Here is a 19,726-nt window from a genome sequence, read left to right as displayed (position 1 = left end):
CAAAATTAACGCCGAATTAATTTTCTCATTGCATCAGTAATGATTTTCTACAATAATTTTCCAATAAAATATCAAATTGACAAAGAAAATCAGACCTTAAAATTAAAGAAAACAAAAAAAAATTATGTACTGTAACCAGTGAAACAAATGACTTTGCTACAAACTATTTTCCAGCTGGCCTAGTTACTATGATGCATAGTGAAAGAGAAAACAGTTGTAGTAGACTATTAAGAGTACCTGAAGTGAAAATACAACCTACAATATAAAAAAAAAAAGAGGTTTGTATGTTCAAATATGATTTCACTCAAATATGTATATATTTTATTTACCAATGACAAAGCTACTTTGTTTTGCAAGCAGGCAAACCTTTGTATATAGTTCACAGATATGACAATACAAATGAACTCCTTCTTTCTCTATCAGACTGTTAAACCGTTGCTATTAAATTTAAAGCTTTTAACGTCATTATATTTCTTTCTATCGAAATCAACTTATCATTCAAAACATAAATAAGTTTTGCTTAAAAATATTATATCACACAATCATAATGAATACTCACAATCTATATCTATGTACCTAAGTACTCAATTATAATTGTCAGTTACAACATTTAAAAGAAAAACATTTTCATTCAATCATAAACTATTAATAATATAAATTATAAAAGCCACATGCTCATAGTATTTTTAACAAGAAATTATGTGAATGCAATCCAAACTTCTCTGCGATGTGTCAATAAACACATCAAATTAGTATTTAATAATATAGTCCTTTTTTTCAAACCAGTTAATCAATTTTCATTTTTTGTTAATAAGAGTTTTGAAGAACTTTCGCAAAATAAAAGCAACGAGATATGTATGTCCTAATTTTTAACATGCCATGTGGTCAGGCATATTAAAAATACTAGACGTCTTATATACGGATACAGCTTGGGTTTGAAATGTCTTATAAATTTCAGGCGTCTAACAGACATATAAACTCACCATCTGACAGGTTTGGTAAGTGTGTTTTAAAACCAGACCTCTAATATATTGATTAGACCTGGATCAGATTGCTGCCGTCCCAGGGAAGTAAGTCGTTAAGAGACATTTGGTCGAAAATAAGTTTTTTATATCAATCAATTCATAAGGTGATTTCTAATCCAACTGTGTTAGTAAAAATCATGAATAGTTTTTCAATTCTTTGTAATAATTCATTGAATATTACTAACTTTAGGAAAAACTTTGATCTGACACCGAAAAAAAGGCGTAAGTGACAAGAAATTTAGAATTTGCATCGGCAAGAAGGCGTAAGAGCACATAACGCCCTTTTTACTGTGTAAAGTCAACGAGAAAGTGCATGGGTTTCAAAATAAAAAGTTGTCATGTACTTAAGGAGGTTTTTGCTCTGGAAGTAGCATGAGCTGGATCTTTGCTTACAAAGAAAGTACGTTGGATAATCGATTTAACTACCATTTCTGGCAACGATTTGTCGACTAAAAGACTATATAAAGCCGGCCACTATTAACCCAAGTCAGTCATTCACTGGCAGATGTCATGAGCGGAGTTGTTTGTCGCAAGGCTGGGAACCCCGGTGACCGATAACCCTACATTACTCTCTCGACTCTAAGCACTTAACCAGGAATCACCAATCCTCTCCGAGATCTGCTCTGGGCGAACCTTACAGCTATGATGGAAAAATAAACTTAAGCAAACGGGACAGTCTCTAACGGGAAAGTATCATAAACCAATATTGCCACCTTAGATTAATAAATCGACTGAGAGCTGCAAAAAAAAGGTGTTTTAGACACCAACGTCTCGGGCATAACACCAGGAGACGTTGGGAAAGAGCTCTACAACTGACTCTAATGCTTCAGATCTTATAGTTTTTCTTCTTATCAGTCTAGTGATACAACAGCTGACCAGAGAAGATCACTATAGTGTATCCAAGGGGCCACATTTGCTGGAAACTTTATTAAAAAAAAAATTTAACTTACCGGTCATTTTCAAGGCTATTGAACGTCGAACTACCTTGCCAAAAAATATATTACAACTTAGAGAAATTGACAAAAAACAGCCTTTAGAAAAGTTTTAACTATGCCTATAGTTGCAAGAGGGTGAATTAGTAAGAGAACTTCAAATGCTTCAAATGTATACAATTTTAGGCGAAAAGAAACTGACGCAGAATATTTATCAAGATTCAAACAGCAGCGTCAAAATTGACAAATAAAGAATCCATTACGTGACAGATTAGCTTTCCATTATAACCCTTACAGTAGTCGCTCAAATCTTCTAGATTCTTAAATAGGTAGAATAATGTGTAATTGTATTCGTAGTGGCCATAAAGATAAAGAGATTATGCTCTAGGACTTAGTTGCTCTTGTAACAAAACTGTGAGATTGGAAAAAACAATTTATAAACTATATTTTTTTTTTTGTTTTAAATATTTACAGTTTAAAATAACAGTTCCTTTTATTTATTATAACTTGAGAAAGGGCTAATTAATGGTCCTTTAGGGCCAACAATTATTTTATGGCTAAGGAATGCACTTTTCAGTATAATCATATTTTTTTCACTTTTCACAGCTTATTATTTTACTAAACAAACTGCATAGATTCCAAACAAAAATGTTTTTAATCAGAAATTTTCGTTCTGAGAAGTATCCGAAATAGATGTAAAATTTTTAATTAAAATCATTTTACATTACGTCTCAACACACTGCGGTGTGGCATTCAGTGAGTCTTGGGCGAAGCTTAGACGGTGAGGCCCCTAGTATCATATAGTTATAAGACCATTTTGAGTTACTCAACCCCCCTTTCGTTCCCCCTCGAAATTTTAAATATTTCCTTAATCCCCCCCCCCCTGTAAAACGCAGAAAAAAACGTACAATCTCTGTTGAATTTAACCAATAAGGAATATCATGCAAAACTGAAGATAAAAGGCTAAAGGCACTAAAGGGCAAGTCATTATCACTCAAGTCTTTTAATGTTTTGTTGACAATTTTCTTAGCGTTTTTAGAAATCACTGGAGTTTAATCCCAAATGATCATATCTACTTGACGTAATTATTTCTATCAGATTTATATTCTAAGAAAGTACTTTTACTGTTGGTGATATCTAACACTAATCGAAATGCTCTATGACTTGTTGTTATTTTGGGTAATAAAATTGAAGCTCTTCCAGTTTAAGCTATTAAACTAACTTTCTCTTTTATTAGCAAAAATAATAAATTAATGTTTTCTACGAAAATGTTTTCTCAGAACTTCCTGAACCATCAATAAAATATATTTTTGCTGCACTTTAAATTATTTTATTGAAAATTTTTTTCTTATGACTATCGAGCTTAACGAAAAGATTTTTAAAAATAATCTTTGCACGATTTTTCTTTAAATTTAAAAACTAAGCTGTAATAAAGCATCCTTTTCTTTTTTTTTTTTTTTTATATCTTTCATAAAAAATTGTTTGAAATTTTTCCATAAATTTTTTCCATCAATATCTTCAAGACATTAAGAATTACGCAAAAAATTCTCTTAACTGGCATAGTAGCATAACCTTAAATGCTTCTTCAAAAATATTATGAATTGGGAAATCGTGTTCTACGAAATCTAAAGCAATAGTAGCATCTTTAAGTGTACTATAAGGTACTTTGTCAACTTTTCTTAACGTTTTAAAATATTCTGCTCCATTAATGCGATTTAAAATTAGTTAGAAACAAAGAAAAACAAAAAAATGCTCTGAGTCCTGAGGGGACACTATGTTAAGTCGAACTATTGTTGAATTATTTTGAAGCCGTTTCCGTTTTCCTAAGTTATTGTAACTGAATTGGAACAGTAGTATTCTGGAACATAAACACAATAAATTTTTCTTACAAAACTATCTTTTTTATTTAATTCAAACCATGCTGTTAAAGCTGTCTCTGAGTTTTCTATAGTTTCAAATGCTGCCATGCTGCTTCAATAAGTATAATACAATAATGACGACCACCTACATTCTCTGATAATATGTCTATTACTTCTTTATCATTTCCTTTCGTCTTTATATCAGTTTTTGTTATTTTACAAATTGCTTTATTTCCTATTTTATGAGTTGGAATAAAATACACTTTATATTTTTAATAGATGCGCAATATTCAACAATGAATAAAATTAAAATGACAGCTATATTTGTATAATAAATTTTTATTATAGGGTACTACCATACAATTGTCAACTGAAAACTTTTTGTTACTATTTTTTATATGATATATCTGAGTATCACATCTATTATCATTTTTTTTTATTCTGGATAACAATTTTTTTTTTAAATAGTACATGTACTGAATATTTTTTGTTCAATTATTTTGACGGCTGGTAAAACAAGGACTTTATTTATTGTAAAGTCCATGAAGCATACATTGAATGACTAATTTTTTTATGAATTAAGTGGAATTCCTACCGAAATATAGTTATCACTCCCTGAAGCAGTAAATAATTTATTGTTGGTGTTAATTTATTATTTATATCACATTGGCCGCAGCTTGGCACCTAATCTAGCCTACAGTGGGTTTGCAATACGGCACTGACTTAAGCGCAGTCTGGCCTGACTTGATACAACAAATCCACCTGCTGTCAGGCTTGGTTGCTTGAATTGGTTCGTACGATTTAGATCGACAGCCCACTTTTACTTTTACTTAAGTTGCATTCATGCTGGAAAATTTAGTACTAAGCTTTGTAGGCTGATTAGTCTTGTAGAGTAAACGAGAAGTGAGTGGTAAAAAAAGTTGGCAGACTTTAATATATTGTGCCCTGCTTCATTGTGTACTTACAAGCCGAAGGTAATACGAGGACTGACTTTAGTTGGTGAGCGCTTAAGACGCAATTTGTCTTATGACGTAACGACTATAAAATTAATCAGGAGTGTAGAAACTCCCTACAGTACTACCTTTAAGTTTTTTACGAAATTTATTGTTTATTCGTGTTTTAAGTCAGGTTTTCATTAAACCCAACACAGTCTTAACGTAAATAACAACTTGAACACGTAACGATATACAAATATTATAAATTCTCACAATTACAAATCGACTAAGTGTCAGTGAGAACAATCAAACCTACATGACCTACACCATTCTTTAACATCAACGTGTATCATAAGCCAGACAAATCTTTGCCTCATTATTATGTCCGCCACCTTGGCAGAAGGATGCGTGGGATCATGAAAAAATTCGAACACTCTCCTATGCAGAGGAGTAGGTATATACGGTCTTATGGATTTTCCTGAAATGTCTTCGCATATTCCATAACCTTCCTGGCTCCATTCAATGCATTTCAAAGTCAAAGATTGACTATTTAATTCAGCAAGTAACTTTGTTCATTCAGAGTCTTCCATTTCGATTTGTGACACCTCCTGAGCATGAAATTCAACTGGCAATCGAATGAGGTCAACTCTAGAAAGCGCATCCGTGACTTGATTTTGACTACCAAACACATTCGTAATACAAGTAGTAAATTGTGATATAAAAGATAGTCGTCTGGCCTACCTCGGTGACGCTTTTTAAAAGACGTTGTGTAAACGCATAAAATAACGATTTTTTGGTCCTTTAAAACATAAAATTCTCTGTCCTCCAACAAATGTCTGTAGTATTTAATAGATTCACTAATGACTGTCAAATCTCGGTCGTATTTACTGTAATTTAGTTGGCTTGGGGAAAACTTTCGCGAAAATAATGCCAGCGGCCTCCACGCTCTTTCATACATTTGTTCCACCACCGCACCCATCGCAAAATCTGAAGCATCGGTGACAAGACGTGTCTCGGCCTCACTCGGAGGATGACAAAGTAGTGTGACTCATGCGAGGTCCAGCTTAGCTTTTTCAAAAGCAGTAATTGATACCGTAGCCCACTCTATTTCGCGAGAGTCATTCTTTGTAGTTGTACCATGGAGGTAGCTGCTAAGAGCCAAGGATGATTCGGCTGCGTGGGGAACACAACGTCTAAATGTGTTGATCAGCCCCAAGATATGGCGAAGCTGCGCAATCGTTTTAGGACACGGGAAATTGACCATCGCAGCCACGCTATCTCTCGATGGTTTTGAGCCTTTCCTATAGATTTAATAGCCTAAAAATACTACCTCACATTTTGCTATTTAACATTTTTTTTAAGTTCAATTAAAGACATAATTGTTTTAGGCGTTCCCATTCTAATCTTAAATGTTTTAGATGTTCTTCCAGATCTTTCGAGAAAATTAATATATCGTCAAGATGTATATATATCTAGTCAAAAGAGAGACCGGACAAGGCATGATTAATATACCGCTGAAAGTTTTGGCAAGCATTGCGTAAACCAAATAGTATGCCAGTATACTTAAATAACCATAATGGTGTGATATCCGCCGTTTTCGGGACATCCTCCAGGGCAACCGGAATCTGATGATAGACACGATTGCAGTTCAGGATGAAAAAATAGTACACCCGTGCAAAGCCATAGAAAAATTATGAAGGTGCTGCAAAAAGTATCTGTCGGGCTAACGCCATTTAATCGGTGATAGTCCCCGCATACACGCCAAGATTCGTCTTTCTTTTTAGTAAGACGTAACGGGCTGGCTCATGGGCTGCTAGAATGTCTTCACTGAACCTTTTGAACTAATCGCTGAAGCTCTCCCTTCGTGGCATTATATTTATCAGTATTAAGTTTCCGGATATGTTCGGTAGCAGGAGGTCTTCTGGTAATAATATGATAAGATACCTAGGAATAATCAATATATTAAGGTCACGCAAGATCAGTAATCTTGGGAAAATCCGATTAAATTTCACCTGGGCCATCACCTCTCTAACACTCCAAAAGTGGGGACTCTTAACAAAACCATAAATACAAGTGCGAGTCGGAGGATTAATCAACCTAAGGTTATACGAATTGATCAACATATGGTAATGGTTTAGAAAATATGCGCCAATTATAGGGTATGGAACGGCTGCAAAGACAAAATTCTATGTACACGGTTCCTCTAATTTGAAGCTTACCAGTATCATGATTTTACCGAAAAGTTTGATTGGTATGTCGTTAGAAGCGAACAGATTTAGGTGAGGGCGTGTAATTATTAACGAACTTTTCGAGAATAAGAGAAACTTCGGAACTACTATCGATCAAAAACCTCAACCCGGATAGCACATCTACCACGTGGAGCCTTTTAGAGTTCGTCAACTCTCCTACTGCTCCGATATAGGAGAAATTTTCTGGTTTTCCGAACGTTACGACCACGAGTAAGCTCTCACACAACGATGAGCTGTCGACCTATATCTACGGTGATAATATACCATTCTCCGAGTCGCTCGACGCGGAAAGGACTACTGCAGGAGCGGACAATATCTGTAGGGAGTGACGGGCCCCTGTAATTTTGCAATTATCCACGGTTTCCAGAATAACTCTCGCGGTGCGAGCTAGTAGTTTTACCTCTGGGTTGACTGCGTGAGCCAGAACCTTGTCGAGAGCCGTCTCGGCCACGATGATCCCGGAACCTAAAACGACTAACCTTCGTGCTGAAATCGTCCAATTCCTCATACAGGTTTTTAAATTTGCGTGTAAGCTCCCCCAGTAAACCCTTATCCGCTAAGACTGAACCAACAGAATACGGGACCGGGTTCGACGCCTCTACCACCTTATCGGCCAATGAAGCCAGCTCGCTTGGACTCGTAACGCTTGAAGCGACAAGGATGGCTCGGCAACTAGGAGTAACATACTCAAAAAACACGGATTAAAGAATTCCCTCAGAGCATCCATGTGCTGCTTTATTGTGAGCTTACAAGCCTTAGGTAATAGTTGGTAAGCAAATGTACACTACTGCTCTCCGTCCTTCCCCAACCATCCGCTAGGTGTCTCACTATTCAAGTTAACCTTCTTGCTAGTGTCCGGTTCTCATGTTGGTTAAAATATAAGGGCGTTTAAGATGAGCTAGGGTATCCCCACCGATATAGGTGTCTAAGGTAGGGAGAACGTCATCAGCCTTACTGATGAGTCCTGGCGTGCTCATGGGACGAAACATCAAACAATCTTTTCTCTCTGATCATGGTATCACTTGATCGCTATACTGCGGCATAGGTGGTGCCATCTGAGGGTAAATACCTCCATGTAAAGCATGATGGGTGAGCCAGTCCGGATCAGGCATGTAATGATTTTATAAGTGAGTTTTTAGATTAAATAATTCGATGTTTTTGGTACATTTAACTTGTAAACCATTATTGTTTTTAAGAAAATAAAAAAAATTAAATTCAAAAGTTTTATAAACAATGCTAACTAAGATCGTGGTTACATGGAGCACGCAATCTGCAATGCAGAATAACTTTTTTTTTTTTTTGTGGAGGGAAGCGAAATGCATTGAGGCACACCGCAGGAACAGCGGTAGTGTGGGACTCGGTGGATTTTTTTTAATAGACCACCCATACCCACTAAACCCCCCCCCCATGCCGCGTGGCTTTTGATCCACCCTGGAACCGCGTTAGCATTACTTCAGCGTGGAGCCACCAGGAAGACCATCGCGTCTCACAGCATTAACGAGCTAACTCGCCACCATTTGCTAGAGGTACTGATGCTCTCGAGTCCTGACAAGGACTCGGGGTCCCTGAGGACAAGCACCTTGTCTAGCGCTTCATAGTAGGCCACCTACTAAGCCAGCACCACTATAAGCTTAATGCTTTCCCTAGATGATAGGTTAAAAGTACCCAGCGCAGCGCGGGTCCACATAAGCCTGTCTTTCAACTCAAGGCCTTTTTGCCTTATTTTAATCCTGCTTGGGCCTTATCCCTGGCCTCTTTAAGGGGTCTTCTGAATAAAGGGCAGCTCCCGCTGTCTGCTTCGTGCTTGTTGTCCGTTGTTGGGCAAAGGAAGCACCGTGCTGGGCCTGGACACTCTTTCTTCCGGTGGTTTGAGCTTCCACACCGGAAGCAAAGCTTGGATCTGTTTTCGTTCTCACAGTTGCCCGAGACGTGTCCATATCCCAGGCATTTGTAACATCTTGTTACTTCAATTCTTCTTCGAATTCGGCAGCTCACAAAGCCAACTCGTAACCTGCCTTCCTTTTCTACTTGTCTGGCAGATGCTTCGTCCACCTTTATTAAAGCCAGCCTCTGTCCTCTGGCATTTGGCTTTAAGAGAGAAACTTCTGGCTCCTGACTCTGATGTCCAAAATTCCTAGCAAAAGCCTCTTTGACCTCATCTTCCTCTACAAGTCCCGTGTGTACAGTCCCGAGACTGCGCAGACAACCCAACAAAACGGGCTGGCGTAAGGCACTAAGGTGCCGCAATATAGCCTCCTCAGTGGTAGTAAGCCTAGATTAGTCGGCCCACCACGTCTTTTTTGTTCATGAGGCGTACAGCCATATCAGATGTGGTTACCCAGACTTACCCGGGCCTCATCATCCGCCTTAACCCGCTGCCGGGCCCCCAACGCAAGCCCGGAAAAGGACCCGCTACACGCAACCCAGAACAATCCGTAAGTGTCCCTGTGTTTGTTTAGTGAGAGTGTGTGATGCATGTATCTGAGAAGAATGTCTTAACCGCCGCTTACTTCTATACACGACGGGTGCTAGTTTTTGTTGGCCCGCATCAAGCAATGGAGTGCCACCCACGGAAGCAGCAAAAAGCGAAGAACAAGGAGCACAAGCAGAGCCGGCCCATGCATCCACACCGATGGAGGCATGGGGCACTAGTCCCCCGTTGACATCGCCGCAGATACACACGCCAACGCCACACGCGCCCCCCGATCCACGCCCCCAACCACCACCACAGAGAGCCACCCCAGCTGCCCATTGTCACCTCACATTTTAAGAGGATGCCCCTATCCGCCACCCGGGGAGCGCCCGGTATGGAGAAACTAGCGAAAACCCCACCTGGGAATGCAGAATAACTTAAGCCAATGGGAGTGAAAGAGATCTCCTCCGTGCTACTTTCGTGTGCCTATTTTTCACTCTTATAGGCTTAACAGGTTCTGCATTGTGGTTCGCCCCCTACATGTGATTGCACCTTTATTCTTACAAACACTATGGACCTGGACTGTAGTATCATCAGTGAGATTGTGATATATCGTGGATGTATAATTATTTATACATAAAATGAAAGACTTGAATAAGCATTAAATGAGTGCCTTTTCATTTATAAAGATTAATTCATGAAGCGCAAGAGAGAAGTGTCTCGGATCGCTAAAGAGTTTAAACTCATTGTTTTAGTTAATTACAGTAATGATAAATGATCCAATTACTGTGCATTGAAATTGTTTACTGTGTTTCTTTATTGTATTCGATGTACGTTATAGAAGTTTAATTTAATCTTCAAGTGAACCATCTGTATTAGTTCCTTATACCATCTAAAACGAAACAGATCATTAGTATAGGACTCATTCCGGATCCATGCTTGGTGTATTAGATTTGAAATGGATTAAGTATACGGATCAACACACAGATATTAAAGCAATATTATCTTATCTTTTGCAATAAATAGTATTTGCTTTATATAGTATGCTGTTGTACAAAATTTTCATATGCAATATACGTTACTTTTAAAATATAAATCAACATGACTCATAACTTAAGACTAACAATAATTTAAGTAAATTTTTTTTCCAAAAAAAACGATCCACCCCGCTTTGTGTCTTAGTAAGTGGTGCTTGGTAGTTAGATATTTTTAAGTCATTATATTAAGACTTTGAATTTTTACGTAACGTTTTTTAAATGATAAATAACTAACGTGCATCTAAATTATTGGACCTATCGCTGGCCACTGCTGGCTACAGCTAGCAGCAGCAATCGTCAGCCTATTACAGGAGGCAGTGGCTGGTTGCAGGGAGCAATGGCTAGTCGCTGCCTCATGTCTTCGGTGATTAGCTACCGTTAGCTATAGTCAGCAGTAGCCACTGACACCTCTTACTGCTCACTATAAACGATCCTTTAGAGTAAATGTAACTTGAAATAAAGTGTAAAAGAACAATTTTTGGAATATTCAGGTTTAGAGGATTTTTAAGTTTAAAAAAAAATAAATACCATTTTACTATACTTAGTAAACAAAAATAAAAAATTTTAACATCCTCTGCTTATAAATCTACAAACGTTCTTTTAAGCCATTACAGACTAGAGCAAAAACTTTATGGCCTCAGAATTTTAGCAGAGGAGCTCTTCTTAGGTTTTTTAAAATAACTTTTCTTCTTCGATTTTAATAAAAAAATTGTAAAAAAATTTTTAAAAAAGGTTATTTTTTTTTTTTCTAGCTGTGGTTTCTAAAATACCACTTGACATTTAAAAGATTCTGTAAACGTTGATGATTTAAAGCATTAGACATGATATTAAAACTAATGATATACTAAGCCTACTATTTTATTCAATTATTATCAAACTGCAGTTTTTTCGAAAATTTTTAATCGCAATTTTAAAAATCCCAAAAATGGAAGTTAGTCCCAACATTCGAAATATCTTCTCAGAATAAACATTTGAAGTCCATACAAAACTTGTAAATTTTTTAATTTTTACAACTTCTGCTCGCAATAGCGACTGAGTTTGCGTGAAACATGATGTACATTATTAGAAAGGATGTATAATGCATGAAAAATAATGACAAGGGGATGGGTAGTGAATGGAAAGATACGAATATTTAATTTATGTAAACAAATCAGTCCTTATTTTAGTCGGAGGTGCTACTTACAACATTGCTTATTATATTATTAAATATGCCTATAACATTTAAAAGGTTTCTCATCAATTAAAGTTTAATTGTAAATTTGATCAAAACAGAAACTTTAATTCTTATGAAATGTGGAAATGGTATGTAACGAAACTGTATCTATAAAGGACAGTAGACAATCGATGATAATGCAATAAATTACGTGAATTTATTTTTGAATACGGAAAATACTTGTAAGAGTTATCGAAGTAAATAGGAAAAAAGGGTATAATCGTAGTTAAAAATGTAAGACTTGTAAAAAAGGAAGTGTAAGCATGATTTTAAGATAAAAAAATGTTAAATCATTCGATTATGAATGTCATATCATATAGGACGAAAGTATCTAGTGAGCAAGAAAGAAGAATATTAAAAATAGAGAAAACTACGATAAGACCATTTTTAATTAAAGGAATCTGAAAGTAAGAGCTAGTAAATCTATACAATGACTTATAGTTTCTGAAAGAATGACGTAGATACCTAATACAGATACGTAGATATGGAGAAGATACAAAATACAGATACGAAGAATAAAACCAACTTCTTAATAATTTGATAACTAAATAAACTTTTTTAATTAATGGAAAAAAAATCTAAGGTAAAAATACCGTTATGAACATAAAAACTTATTTTTCTCCTGAAAGTGTTGAGGTAATTTTTTATTATCAAATGATTAGTTTCGTTTTGTCTATAGCTGAATTTGATGCGGCAAAAAGTAATCTGGCAATAACTACTAGTTGAATAAGTCAGGTACCTGATAGTATATCTATAGAAAAACCTTTTCACTGGATGAAGTAATAAATTTATTCAAGGTTAGCTAGTACAAGAAAAATAGAGATAGCTTACAAGAACTAAATCAACAAGAACTAAACCTGCACTGATATGGTATGAGAAGGAATAGAAAACAGTGTTAGTAAGTTGCAGTGTATGTCAGTGTTATTAGCTGTACTATGAAAGTGGGTAAAGTACCTTAAAGTTGTATCTACTTTTAGTTAGATTCCGTGCATTCGTACTTGAGATAGATTCCGTATTTTTTTGGTTTTTCTGAAACAATTTATACACTTTCAAATACAAGGACTTAAAAAATTCTGTTAACATAGTGTACATGTAAGAATGGACTGGAATGGCTTTAAGTTTTTCTCGCAATGAACATAATCTCAAAATTATTTTCGGAACTGATGAAACACAAATAAAAAATCTGAAAGTTCTGTTGCATAAACTACGTAAATATTCCTATCCTAGTCTCTTTTCCGTATGTTTTCGATGTACTCAACGTTGTTTCCAATCGCAACGTACTCCCTACAACCGAACCCTGATCTACAACATGCTTAAATACTAACTTCACGCATTTACTCCTTGTCAGTGTTCTCTTTCTCTCTCTCAATTAATTTTTGTTTTAATTATTGTTTATCAATTGATTTATTTAACTCAATGCGTTTAAAATATTGTAAGATGTTTAAATTTTAATGGGTGAGAATGTTTCACCTAAATACAATACTAATGTAAATGCTTGGTTTTTTTAAAATTATCATTTGGGTGAGATGCCCTTGGCACAAACTAGTTTTCAAATCTCTCGCTCTCTCTCTCTCTCTCTCTCTCTCTATCTCTCTCACTCTGGTAGGTACCACGTACATATGCTTGCTCGTCAGCTCCAATGTTGAGCTTGTATTATGTTACTCACATAAGGTGGTGAGTATTACTGCGGCAGGTTTACCGCTCCTTGGTTTTGAAAGGGCTATGCCTGTTTTCCAGATATTTTTGTCTTCTTAAGCCAAAGAAGGTTTTCTGAAGTTATTGTTTGCTGTAACCCCCAATTCTACTAGTTGCTGTTGGATTCCTGCTACCGTGGCGCTATGATTGGCTGACTCGAGGTCTGCTTACCGACCTTGATTTTGACAGCTACTTTCACAATGCCTGATATTTGCTCGGAGGATGAGGGCTCCATTGATTTTACAAGCCCCTCAGGAAATTTACTGATAATTAGAGATGTGGAAGCGCTTCATTTCCGAGTAGCTGATTGTTGTGATGCCATGTGAACACAATTGTCAACTGAGAAAAACACTACTAAGAGAAAGAAGCTACGTACTGCTAACTGCGAATATTCAGATGCCTTCAGTATAATTTCTGGTACATACCTTGGCAAATTGGCTGTTGATAATGTTTTTGGTACGTGCATGAATGATCTTCCCACTATTTGCGCTGAACTAAAGAAAACTGCAACTGAGACCGGTGCAGGTCGTAAACCCTCAACGGCTTCTAGATCCAAAGTTACCTATGCAGAAAAATTGACTGGTCGTGGTGCGTCTTGTCAGGTTTTACTTGATCAGAGTAAGCTAATACCCATCACTCAGGTTAAACGTGCTGTACTTGGCCCAAGGAAGGAGGTAGTAGACAAATTTGCATCCTTCCAGAAAATTAAGGAAACAATTTTAGCAGTAAATAAAGTAAACAAAGTACCATTAAATAAATTTTCTTTCCTGCCAAAAAATGCTGTAGTTGTTGAGCGAAGCACTTGACTGTTTAAGTAACTATGCTGAACTTAAGACAGCTGGCCTAGAAATTAAATCTGATATGAAGCTTGACCCGCGCATTGTCATCTATGACATTCCTGTTAAATGTACAAAAGATGAGCTTCTGAGAGCTTCCATTAAGCAGAATCTGCCCTAATGTACACCTTATGATATTAATCTCATTTACATGTATTCTGCTCGTGAAAAAAAGTTTCGCTCGTGCGTAGTACAGATTAAGCCTGAGCACAGAGCTCGTTTATTTGAAAAGAATCGAATTTTTATTTAATGGCGTTCTTGTAGATTTTCCAACCATGTTACAATGCTTTAGTGCTACAAGTATTGTACATTTAGGTATATAGCCTCAGACTGCAAGAGCAAGGACTCTCACTGTGCTGGTGAGCATCGCTCTGAGGCTCGTAAGACTGAAAGTAACCTATACTGTAGCAACTGCAGAGAAGCAAAGATCATTAACGCGGCTCACTCTGCTACGGGTAGGAACACCTGTGCGGATTTGAGGAAGAAACTTCAATACAAAGTGCCAGTTGTTAACTATACTTATGACTAAATTAGTCATTGGTCATATCAATGCGCAATCTTTATTAAAAGACTATGATGACGTGTATAAACTTGTTTCTGATCTCAATTCATACATTTTAGAAATCAGTAAATCTTTTCGTAAGCCCGATAAACCTTCAGCTTTAGTCAATATACAAGGTCACACTCTTTTTTGGTGTGGTGATGTGGTCGTGTACATTCACAACTCTGTTAAATGTAAAGTCCTCTCTCATTAAAAATAAGATGATGTAAACCAGAAGAAGCCTGAGTTTTTGATTGCTGAAGTAAAAAGTAATTACATTACGTTGCTTTGTGTACTAGGGTACAACCCACCCAAGGCTGGATACTCGCTGGATGTTGAAAACGATATTATTAACTCTAACTTTCCTTATGACTTTCTCATTCTAATGAGTGATTTGAACATTGAGCTTCATAATAAAACTGCCAGCCAGCCAATTTTAATGCAATCTCTGCAGGTACTTGGGCTATGCCATATTCTCTTTAGACCTGCGCATAAGACACTAACTTCACAGTCACCATTGATTACATCTGTCTTAGTTATTCAAGTATTATATTGCCTTATTCATAAGGCTTAAACAAGATACTCCTCGGCTTGATGCTTGTACATTTACTCATATGTACACGCTTCGTATAAAACGTCACACCTGAAGTCTCTAATTAGAAAGCGCAACAGAGCATGGAGAGACTACAAATGCTCACCCTCTTATGTAACTTTTTCGTTATACAAAGCTATTAGGAATTCTGTAAAAATACAACTGCGGAATGTTTTCCACAGCTACTACCACAAGAAAGCGTACAGTTGTGAGAACACTCCCGAAACACGGAAACTAGTCAACAGTATGAGACTTAAAATTAAACCAGCGCTAGTTACTCTACCATTTGACTTGAATGCTGCAAGCAGGCACTTCTTCGGCAGTAACTCCTTTGTGCCTCTGCACAGTCTACGGCCCATGGTTAGAATCTGTCCTGATGATAGGTTTTATTTCAAACACGTGACGCCAGCTGACGTTATGTGGGCAGTTTCATCAGCTCATTTTAATGTAACAGGCTCATATAAAATATCTTTGAATTACTTTAAGACTTGTTGATGACTCTATTAAATATCATTAATATGTCTTTTCAGTCACATAAATTCCCTGAGCCCTGGAAAACTGCTTCAGTAAGGCCACTTCCAAAGAAACCTGCTGTTAAGGAGCTCAAGGATCTTCGTCCTATTAATGTAGTGCCTGCCCTTAAAAAAATACTTGAGTACATGACCTACCAACAACTCGTTGAATTTGTTAATGAACTTGATCTTTTGTCTAAATATCAGTCATGCTTTGGGACGGGTCGTTGCACTCAATTAGCTCTTGTTGGTATGGTTGATGAGATTCGAGCACATGCTTTTTTAGTTTCAATTGATATGGTCAGGGTATTTGATTCTGTCAATATCAATGTTCTTTGTGAAAAGCTTGTTACACTTGGACTCTCGGACTTAGCCTGTTCATGGGTACGATCTTACTTAACTGATAGATATCACATAGTAGTAGATGGAAACCAAACTTCATGCCCATTATAAAGAACAAGTGGTGCCCTTCAAGGCTCTGTTCTAGGGCCATTATTGTTCTCTTCGTTTATTAATAACCTACCTGACATTAGCTATTTTCCTCACCAGTTATACGCACATGATTCTTACTTTTACGTTCATGGTCCTATTTTTAATTATATATTACTCTAGTAATACTTTATTTAATACTGCTTTTTCTCCAAACAAGAATACAGATTTTGCGCATAACCCTGCAGTAAACCAAGACTTTTAGTAGAAATTCGTTTCCAATTTTACTGTAACCTCTGTAAAGTACACAACGCCTGAGCCAATATTTTTAACGACTTTATCTAATAATTAATTTAAAGATATAAACATTCTTTGCCGAAAGCTGTCTTAACTTCGATGGCAAAAATGTAAGCCTGAGGTACGGCTACTTAATCGTCGGCATAACTTAAAATATTTAAAGTTTTTTTTTTATCTAGGATTTGTTTCCAAGCCTTGTATCTAAAATAACCTGGGTGAAGGTATACCTCCTAGATAAGGTTGGGGAATCTAGGGGCAAAGGGCTTCAGATAGATATAGTATCAATACTCCTTACAAGGAAAAAGGCTGCTGATAAAAATTATTTAAGTAATTAATGGTTAGGAAACTACAATAAAATGAAAAAAATACTATGCAAAAAAATTATAAAAAGCGTATAAACATTATTCGGTATCATTAAAAGTTAAGATCTTATAAACTATCCCTAAATTCCTAAAAATCATACTTACTTCTCAAACTGTGTTTTCATGAATTTCTTATGTATGTTATAATATTAAAGGTTAACATGACTTCCACTTTTGGAGCTGCAACATCTACAAATCCACGACCATTCAAATGCACTGATTGTAAATCAGCATTTCGTATACACGGTCATCTAGCGAAACATTTACGTAGTAAAATGCATATTATGAAACTAGAATGCTTACGTAAACTACCGTTTGGAACATATGCCGAAATGGAAAGGTCAAGTGTAAGTTTGAATGACATCGATACAAGTGACTGTAATACCAGCCTTATTAGTCTTCAAGTAAGTTCATATTCATTTTCAGTCTTATAAAAATAATAGTAGAAAATATTTATTCATGAAATTTTTATCAGTCGATTGCCAAAAAACTATGCCAGCAGAATCCTTCTCAGTTAGTTTCATTTGAGGCAGAAACAATAATTAATGAAGGAAATCGTACCGCTGATAGCTCATCTGATGATGAAAGAGATTTTTCGATTACAATGCCACAGAGTGTTGAAGATAAAAACTATCGAGAATATAAAATTACTATTCGTAATGAAGACAATGTTAATTCAGTTTTAATGAAGATAGATGATGTTAGTGATCATCTAATGTACAAATGTCAAGTGTGTTCCTCGGATTTCAAAAAAAAAAGTGATTCGCAAATGCATTGCTTGTGCAACCATAAAACTTCAAAAAGTGTTTTTTCAGAGCCGCGCGATAAAAAAAAGAGAAAAGAAAATACTCACACACTGATAAATGATAGACACACCTTGAATAGAAAAAATGAACAAAATGTGAATACTACGTAGTGCCAAATATACTCATAAGTAAACTCACTAATGTCATGAATTTGCAATACACTTATGTAAAAAATTTATTAACAATCTATTTTTAATCGTTTGTTTTTATTAAAAAATTTTATTTTTGACATATAAGACTAAAATATTGTACTGTTCCATTAGAGTATAAAAAAAAATTAAAAGACTTGTAACATGAATATCTTGAGGTTATATAAAAATGTTGTTTGTGATGTTTTAAAAAATTTTACGGAATATTGTTTTTTGTAAAAAAAATCATCCTTAAAGATTAGGGAAAAAAGTGGGGAATTTTCGTAAGACTTAATTTTTTGTTTATAAGACTGGAACAAATTAAGAGTATTTTAGTGTTGCGATGTAATAAAAACTGAAATTTTTTCTAAATAGTCTTTGGCTGACGAAATTTTATATATATTTGTTCTTACACTTTATATAATTAAATGTTTTGGAATCTCAAATAACTTAAGATACATTTGTGAATTCGTCATTTAATGAAAATCGTTTTGCACTAAAAATGATTAACTATTGAAGCATCATTTTCTTATCCTCTGAAGAAGCAAAAAACTTTTAACTTATTTGAATATGTCATTCGCAATATACAATATTAAAAGTTTATTACCATTAGTGTATGTACTGTATATTATTTAATTTTATGGTAAAATAATTTCAAGGCAATCTCAATATTATGAAATTAATACATACAAAGCATTTTGTGAAAATCCAAGTTCATTGAGAAATTCGTATCTTGCATTAAGAATAAAGTATTTTGTAAGTGTTACTTGGTATCTATGAGTAAACAGCTTGTATGATAGGTTTTTCATATCTTGGAAATACTTTATTATTTTTGTAAGTTAATACAAGTAATACTATGATCTGTGACATCTTAAAAAATGTTACCTAAGCGATTTCTCAACTGTTTTATTGGTATGTATGGTGTATTTACCTTTTCAGATACTGTTGGTCGTCTATTTTTTAAAATTTGTTTATGCGTCAATACAAGACATTATGATTTATGTGTATGCCAGTGTCCAATATTTTATTGCCTGTAGAGTTATATAATACCTTTTTCCAAAAAATGTCTGTAAGTATCAAATTGCTATCATGTTTTTACACCGGGAGTATTTCGCAAGAAAAATTTTTTTTTTTTTTTTCTACGAACGTAGGCTAACAGTTAACTGCATTGTTCGCCATCTTATTTTCACCCTAAAATCCGGCATTGGCAAAACTGAATCGTCGGTTAATCGAATGTCAAAAAAAATTATGCGCTTTATATTTAAGCTTCATTGCTTGTAATAATCGAGTTGTAAGTCCAAAAATTTGATCTATACTGAAAAAACATTAAAATTAATCTCTTATCTGTGTCAGTCTGTCACCTAACCTCCAATGCATGGCAGATACTCCTAATGTGTTAAGCGACAGTATCTTATGCATCCAAGATTTAACACTTGATAAATATTAATAAAGAAAATTTTCGATTTTTTTTCAGTAAATTTTTCATAAATTGTTTCATGGTGAGGACATTCTGACGTTGAAATCTACATTTAATCTTTAAATAAAATAGAATCATAAATAAAATTAATCTAACATCCACGTGAAGAAGGCAATGCTGATAATTAAAATCAGCGTCAAATCCGTAAAAAGAAAAAATTGAGTTTATTTGGATCTAATGTGGAAAGTATCAGAATATTATTGGACAGCAAAAGTACCCATGATATTCTTTTTTAAAAATGCTTGGAATTTTTTAGTTTTTTGTTGAACAGTTGCGAAATTATCTATTTTTTAGGATGCGTACACATGCATTATGTATAGTATATGTAATAATGAACTAATACTTAAGGTTATTATCGTGACCCATCCATTACAAGATTGCCAAGGCA

The 19,726-nt window shown here is 35.3% G+C and overlaps 1 protein-coding gene across 1 annotated transcript in view; it reads left to right on the top strand.

Annotated features, from left to right (window-relative positions):
- Positions 1 to 18,055, top strand: part of LOC106644347 (uncharacterized) — a 258,083-nt gene extending 240,028 nt beyond the window's left edge. Inside the window, exons 7-8 of the mRNA XM_089589204.1 lie at positions 17,083 to 17,331; positions 17,403 to 18,055. Coding sequence (XP_089445330.1) covers positions 17,083 to 17,331; positions 17,403 to 17,843 — 690 coding nt within the window. The 3' untranslated portion in view covers positions 17,844 to 18,055. The remainder of the gene's footprint in view (positions 1 to 17,082; positions 17,332 to 17,402) is intronic.
- Positions 18,056 to 19,726: the final 1,671 nt, after the last annotated feature.

Source organism: Copidosoma floridanum, unplaced genomic scaffold (genome assembly GCF_036245765.1).
Source record: "Copidosoma floridanum isolate Cflo_tuat_1 unplaced genomic scaffold, Cflo_Japanese_pri ptg000008l, whole genome shotgun sequence".
NCBI lineage: Eukaryota > Metazoa > Arthropoda > Insecta > Hymenoptera > Encyrtidae > Copidosoma > Copidosoma floridanum.
This window is presented reverse-complemented; position numbering and strand designations above follow the sequence as displayed.